Source organism: Cynara cardunculus (assembly GCF_001531365.2).
Source record: "Cynara cardunculus var. scolymus isolate 2C chromosome LG 6, CcrdV1, whole genome shotgun sequence".
Lineage (NCBI taxonomy): Eukaryota > Viridiplantae > Streptophyta > Magnoliopsida > Asterales > Asteraceae > Cynara > Cynara cardunculus.
The window spans coordinates 18,662,185-18,670,155 of record NC_037533.1 but is presented as its reverse complement, the minus strand read 5'-3'; the positions used below and the strand labels follow the sequence as shown (position 1 = coordinate 18,670,155).

The 7,971-nt window shown below is 29.5% G+C and overlaps 1 protein-coding gene across 5 annotated transcripts; it reads left to right on the top strand.

Moving 5' to 3' along the window:
* Positions 1 to 2,946: 2,946 nt before the first annotated feature.
* Positions 2,947 to 5,513, top strand: LOC112514585 (MADS-box transcription factor 6-like). Of its 5 annotated transcripts, none has more exons than XM_025121143.1 (8): positions 2,947 to 3,076; positions 3,443 to 3,521; positions 3,681 to 3,742; positions 3,843 to 3,942; positions 4,045 to 4,086; positions 4,305 to 4,346; positions 5,115 to 5,164; positions 5,295 to 5,513. In XM_025121143.1, exons 1-8 carry the CDS (start codon positions 2,988 to 2,990, stop codon positions 5,431 to 5,433), a joined length of 603 nt encoding a protein of 200 aa, XP_024976911.1. In that variant the 5' UTR covers positions 2,947 to 2,987; the 3' UTR covers positions 5,434 to 5,513. The 5 variants fall into 5 exon arrangements, with proteins under 5 accessions (XP_024976911.1, XP_024976909.1, XP_024976908.1 ...); XM_025121141.1 differs by having other exon boundaries at positions 2,947 to 3,135; positions 3,843 to 3,927; XM_025121140.1 differs by having other exon boundaries at positions 2,947 to 3,135.
* The last annotated feature ends 2,458 nt before the right edge of the window (positions 5,514 to 7,971 follow it).

The following is a 7,971-nucleotide window of genomic DNA, read 5'->3' as shown; positions in this document are numbered from 1 at the left end:
ATGAAACAATTTCACAATATTAAACAATAAAATCGACGGATGAAAATGGTTTACACCAGTTTATATAAATTGGGTGGTTTATCGCTCCCCCTTCTCTCTCTCTCTCTCTATATATATATATATATATGGCATGCTTAAGCCCCTAACTCATCTCTTTAATATAATACCAAAATGCGTAAAAGTAAAATTGATGTAAAGCAACAAAAGTATAAAGATGATCCCATGTTGGACTTTACAAAAGTCAACCACCGCCCTTACCACAAATCTATCCTTTATTTTAATCATTAAATCTCTAAAGCAAAGCTTGATGTGTCTCAACTTGGTTGACATCCTCATTTTCAATTTCACCCCTCTTCTTTCGTTTATTATCATTTATACCCCCTCATTTCTATTTTTGATCCATTCATAATATAATGTTGAGTTAGAGTGAGATGCATCAGATAAATCCCCGTATCAAACGTAATTTATAGGTAAGTTTGAGATTAAAGGTAATCTATAGTTCAAATCTTTTTTTACGCTTTTCACCTTAACTCTTTTTCTTACATCATCGTTCGCCTAATAATGTATGTAGAAAATATATATATATATATATATATATATATATATATATATATATATATATATATCAACAGATAAAAAAAATGAAACTGAAAATGAAACATAACGAATCATGACCGAAAGGTGGAGTTTAGTGGGGATACGTAGGATGTCGACATATGTGGATTTCAACCATTTACAAAAAGATAATATTACATGTACCGTTGTTTGAATTAATTTATATCAATCAACAGATTAATTAATTAATTTTTATTTCATATTTATATCTTTATATAGTTTTAATTACTATAAATTATCATTTGTATCCTTCAAAAATCCACACCAAATACATTAAATAATTAACAATTATGATTTCTATGTATATTCTTTAACGGTTATTTTACAGTAAAATTATTCTTTATATACTGATTTAAAACATATATAAACGATGTATGCAATCAGTTCTTTTAAATGGTAACAAATTATCTATACATCTATATTATATTATAAAGCATTTGAAAAAAAAAACTTTTAAAAATCAGTTTTTATGCATAAAGTATTGTTTATTAATGCATATTAATTAAAACTCAAGATTACAAGTAGATTGTGCGTAAGTACAACTTATTAAAGTTCCATATCTGAATTCGTGTAACTAACTGTAGATAAACATAATCAAATACATGATAAACATCTCATTTTAAATATAAAAAATCTAAAATATAATTAGGATAATCACTGAGTTCTAACAGAATACTTAATTATTATCTATACTATATTATAAAGCATTTGACAAAAACTCTTAAAAACTATTTTTTATGCATGAAGTATTGTTTATTGATTTATATTACTTAAAATTCAAGATTACAAGTAGATTGTGTTTAAGTACAATTTATTAAAGCTCTATCTTTGAATTCTTGTAACTAACTGTAGATAAACATAATCAAATACAGGATAAATATCTCATTTTAAATAAAAAAATCTAAAATATAATTAGGATAATCATTAAATTATAACAGAATACTTAATTATTATTTTTATAAAAATTATATTATTAAACCTAAATTAAATTATAATTAAAAAAATTGAATTAAGGAAATTACACAAAACATGAGAACTTTTAGAAAGATTAATTTGATACTGATATCGATATATTTTTTTAAAAAATTTATAATATTTTTAAATTTATATTTTATTCAAAAATAAAAACATTATCGTTTTCTCAAAACCACATAAAACCATTTTATATCGACATAAAAAGGGAATAAAACGAAACACTGAAATCAAGATGTGTTTCGATGCATTGCACGAGTACCCTTCTAGTCTTTATAAAATGTTATATTATTAAACCAAAAATAAATTTGTTAATTATTAAACTTAAATTAAATTATAATAAAAAAATAAATTAAAGAACTTTCATAAAAAATGAAAACTTTTAAATAGTTGATTTGATATTAACATTGATATATATTTTTTCAAAATTTTATGATATCTTTAAATTTATATTTTGTTCAAAAATAAAATTATTATTGCTTTCTTAAAAACACATAAAATCGTATTATAACATCGACAAAGACAAATAATAAAATAGAAATTAAAATCGAGATGTGTCTCGTTGCTGCATTGCGCGAGTACTCTTCTAGTTATTCAAAATGATGGTATGGTTATGATTGGCAAGCATAAGCTAACTTAAGTCGGCTTATTTTATGAACTTATTTTAAGTGCCCGTTTTAAATGGACAAAAAGTAGCTTATAAATTTACTTATTGAAACGTTACTCCAAAAGCATCAGAAGCATAAGTTAATTATCCCATTTAAGAAAGATAATTAAGATGTATAACATATCTTAATTAAAGGAAAAACTATATATAAACATATATATATATATATATATATATATATATATATAGATATAGATATAGATATATAGAGAGGAGCGATCAAATAAAAACCACCCTCATTTGTAAAAACCGTACAAACTACCCTCATACGTCGATTTCATTGTTTAATATTATGAATTTTTCTCATGAAATTGTTTAATCTTGTGAAATTGTTTCATATAATATTTTTTTTGATTAATTTGTTTCATATATGGTTATGAAATTGCTTCATATAATATTTAATGAAATTTTAATGAAACTGTTTCATGTATTTCTCTAAAATTAAAATAATGAAGACGATATTATCCATGATTAACACGCTCCACAATAAAAATGGTTAATCAACCTCTCATAATTATAAAAAAAAATGAACAAAATGAAAAATTATGATTGGTTGAATGAGGTTTTCACGGTTTTTACAAATTGAATGGTTTTTATTTGAACACTCCCCAATATATAGATACATATATAGATATATATATATATATATATATATATATATATATAGATGTAGATATAGAAAAGAGAGGTAGGAAAATGGGAAGAGGGAAAGTAGAGGTAAAGAGAATAGAGAATGCAACAAAGAGAGAGGAGACGTTCTCAAGAAGAACAAATGGTTTGCTTAAGAAAGCCTTTGAGCTTTCCCTTCTCTGTGATGCTGAGGTTGCTCTTCTCATCTTCTCTCCTTCTTCTCCAAAACCCCATCTCTTCTCCAGCCATGGGTCTCTCTCTCTCTCTCTCTCTCTCTATATATATATATATATATATACACACATACACCCCTATATATATATACATCTGTCTCTCTGCTATTCATGGGATATTCAACATTAACGGTGTATCATTCATCGTGAATGTTGTAAGAATTCACGCTCATTATTCACGATGATTGGAGACATGTGTTGCGCTCCCGTTTGTCTCTTGTTTACAACGGAACTCAGATTCGCAGTTGAACATGTCCGTGTGTACGTTTATATAGAGAGATCAGTATTTTCACGAATTCTAACGGTTTAATTATATATGTTGTAGCATGGATAGGACCATGATAAGATATCGCCGTGAAAAGGGATCGGGCACCACGAACAACAGTGGAATTAGGACGTTCGAGGTAGGTTTAAATTGAACATCTATAATTTATATTAATTCAATATTCTAGGGTTGGGTTCACGTGATACAATACTGTTTTCATAAGACACGATTTTTACTTCACAGTGTTTTTGCTGTAAAGATTCAAGAAAACAGTAAATGTTTAATTTATTTGTTACAGGTGTGGAAGGATGAAATGGAAGAAATGAAGAGAATGCTTGAGGCCTTAGAAACTAAACACAAGTAATTAATCAATTATTAATTAATCCAAATTAAACCCTTAATTAATTCTTTTATATTAATTAAAATCCTTGATTGTTTTGTCCTCTTTCGATCCTCGGAGGCATTTTGCCGGAGACGATCTATCGACGTTAGGGATGAAAGACTTACAGAAACTCGAGCGTCAATTGAGGATCGGAGTTGATCGTGTACGCTCTAAAAAGGCAATTTTGAATCATCCCGTCATTATATATCATATCTATATGTTATCGTTATATGTTATTCATATTGATTTCGTGTCTTAATTGATTAATCGATTTTGACAGCGGCGTCTTTTATCCGAGCACATAAGCTTACTCAAGAGAAACGTGAGACGTCTTAACTCTAAAATCGTGAAAACCATAATTAAGCCGTATATCAATCGATGTGTACTTTTATCGGTCGATTTCAACTTTATATATATATATATATATAATATTCTATACGTATATATATACGTATATATATACACATACAAATAAAAAGAAAGTACATTTCTGTATATATTTCACTCTTGACCATTTTTCAAATCTATTTGTGTATGCAGCTAAAAAGCATGCAAGAGAAGAACACCCTTCTTAACAAGAAAGTGAGTACGAGTAAATTGTATGAAAAAATAACGTAGTTTAACTTGATTATTATTTTGGGTAATTTACTTTTAAAATTTTCATTTTGGTATCTAAGATGTAAAATTTTAAACATTTAAGTACTCGGGTAACCGGTTGAACACTAATTTTAGATTAAAAAAACTAAATTTAGATTATAAGAAATTCATGTCACTAACCACGTCAGCAAATAATACTGAGTTGGATACCACATCACTCGCCACATCAGCATGATAACCGGTTAATGCTTCAACTGGTTACCCGGGTACCTAAGGGGCTGTTTGGCAGTTGCTGAATGGTTTGGTGTAAAATGTTTAAGTGGTCAGAATGATTAAGAGGTTCTTATGATATAGTGCAAAATAAAATATAACTGTTTGGTAATTGTTTACCATGAAATTAGGGTGATGAATAGTTAAGGGAGGTCCAAGATACAAAATCATTAGGAAGGTTTTAGAACCAATAAGAGACAAATTTTTTTTTTGTCAAACAAGATTCACCTTTTAACGATTCAGAGACTGCCTCTTAATGGAACTATTAAGAGGTAAACAAACAATTCCTAAATGTTTAAAATTTTATATCTTAGTCGAAAATGGAAGTTTTGAGAGTATGTTACCCAAAATATGAATCAAGTTAAAGCACGTTACTTTTTCTTACAATTTGCCCTATAATATATACAACATTTGGAGTATTTTATTTCAAAATTAATCATGTTTCGATTTTGTTATTTTATGTATTCGCGATTCAAAATACAGTTGAAGGATGGCATCGATGGTAATTCATCACTCGATCATGATATACAGAGGTAATTGATTATTACCATCGTTACGAAATAAGTATTCATTTTTAATTATAACCCACTGATCATTGTTCGTGTTTCTGTCAATCGTAAATTTTAAAGAAATCAACGATCCTGAATCAGATCTCTTGTACAGCTTAAAAATAGCTGGAGGAAGACCGACAATCGTCTTTGTGAGCGAGAAGAGTCTTGAATATGATCTTAAATGCAATTCAACCAAAAAGCCGAACGTGAACCTAAGCTTTGTTTATGGTTTAACGTTCGGTTCCAATTAATAAGCTTTTCTGTATTCTTAAAAACTGTGTACGTGTTACTGAGTTATAAGTCAGGTAATGGTTTCTTTTCCTGTTTGAAACCGTGTTACTGACAACCCTAAGTAGCGTAATCAAAGAAAACATCATTTTCAGAACTGCATTATTGATGATTATAATAGCTTATCTTAATAAGACGGTATACTCGATTTTAAGACCGTTTGATTTGCTTGCAAGTATCCTTTGAGATTGTATATATGTGAAATTAGACGTTATCCAGCTATTATCCTGGGTTTTATTTAAATGTTTAAAACTTTACATTTTAGGTATCAAAATGGAAGTTAAAAATAATTCATACGTATTATGATATTTATTAATATGATTAAATACAAAAATACTCAAAATTGAGCTTATTTTGAAAGTATTGACGAGACGATTATAATAACATAATTTATAAAAGAACATATATTTTTAATGTATTTTAATTAATATACGATTATGTTAATATGATAAAGGTATAAACAAAAAAGTAAGGGATATAAATTAAATTAAATAAGGTAACGGTTTTGATTTTAATATCGTAGAAGTTTTTAGGGTTTATTTTTTCTGGATATATTTAGAGTTAGGGGTCGTTTATCAAACACTTACTCGATAAGTGTTTATCGATAAAATTTAACACTGTCACTTACTTACCGGGTAAGACTTTAGTACATCAAAACGGCATCGTATGTAACAATTTACCTAGTAAGTGCTTACCATAGTAAGAGTCGTCGCCCCCCATCTACCGGGTAAAACTCTCGGTTCTTGTCTTCCTCATACCGGGTAAGATTTTTAGTCCTTACCATATTCATTCAGTAAAATAAGGTGACTTGATAAATGCTTACCCAGATAAATGTTTGATAAACGGCCCCTTAAAATTTTTGACACCAATTATTTGAAATTGACTTGGTTGACCTTATATAAATATTTATATTTTAGTTAAATGTTGATGTGCTAAAATTGGGCCTACTAGTCCACTTTAGAAATATAATACTGGCCCAATAACAAATGTGCAACTAGAGATGGCCAAATCGGCCCGGCCCGGCCCGGTCCAGGGACGCCGGAGGACCAGGACCGGGACTGACAAAGGACCGGCCCGGGACCGGGACCGGTTGAGGTTTTTGGTAGTTTCGTGGGACCGGGACCGGTTATGGGACCGATTATGGACACCCCCGGCCCGGCCCGAAAATTCAAATAATTTTATAAATAAATGTATTTTTTAATAATTTTATAATGTATTTTTATAAGAAAACGTAATTTTTATTATATTAAAACGTATTTTTAAAGTGTATTTGAGTGACCCAATTGTAAATTTTATAATGTATTAAAAATATATATCATTAAAAAAATAAAAAAAAAATCTTATTTTTTTAAGGCCGGTTGGGAGCGGGACCGGGACCGGAGGCCCATAACCGGTTATGAAGTACCTTGACCGGTCCTATCATTTTCGACCGAGACCGGTTACGCCGAGACCGGTTATGGCCGGTTATGAGAAAGGTTAGGACCGATTGGGACCAGCTCGGCCCGGCCCGACCCGGGACCGGTTTTTGGCCATCTCTATGTGCAATCAAAAATAGAATAAATTACGTTTTTAGCCTTATGGTTTGTTGAAAGTTGGTATTTTCTTCTTTTTGATTTTGAAATTATGATTTTCATATTTTTCTTTTTGCTCATTACAAGTGATTGTTATTTTAGTTATTTATAGGTTGTTTGTTTACTTCTTAATAGTTTTAATTAAGAGACAGTGAATTATTAAGAGGTGAATATTGTTTGGTAAAAGAAAAGTCTGTCTTTTAATGGTTTTAAAATCATCTGAATGATGTGTAACCCATGGGGACAAAAATCGCAATTTCAAAACCACAGATGAAATCCTCAATTTTCATAGACCATAAATACGAAAAAGTAATTTACTCTCAAGCTTTTAGGGAAATTGACCAAAATAGGATTCTAATCTTAGGTGTCGTTTACTAAATACTTACCCGATAAGTGTGGATTGGGTAACTTTCCTCACATGATGCACATGACAAGAGCTGAAAATCTTATCCGATAAGAGCGATAACAGGGATAGAGAGTCTCACCCGGTAAGTGATGGTGAGGACTCTTACCCGGGTAAGCGTTTATCGGGTAAATTGTTGCATACGATATCGTTTTAATATACTACAATCTTATCTGGTAAAATAGATTATAGTGTTGACTTCTACTGGTAAGCGCTTACCGGGTAAGTATTTGGGTAAACGGCCCTTTAGTCAAAGTTTATGTAAATGTCTTACACATTTGCGTAAATTCTACTTTCAGATTAAAAAAGGAAAAAAACAATATTTACGCAAATTGAGATCCTTAGCAAATTCTCGACACGAATTTGTGTAAATGTTTTTTTTTCTTTTTTTTTAATTTGAAAATAAAATATGCACCACATTTACATAAACTCTGGTTAAAATGATATTTTAATTAAAAAAGTGAATTTGGTTTAGAAGAATGACTATTTTGGTTGATATCCCCAAGTTTTTATTACAAAGTATTTTG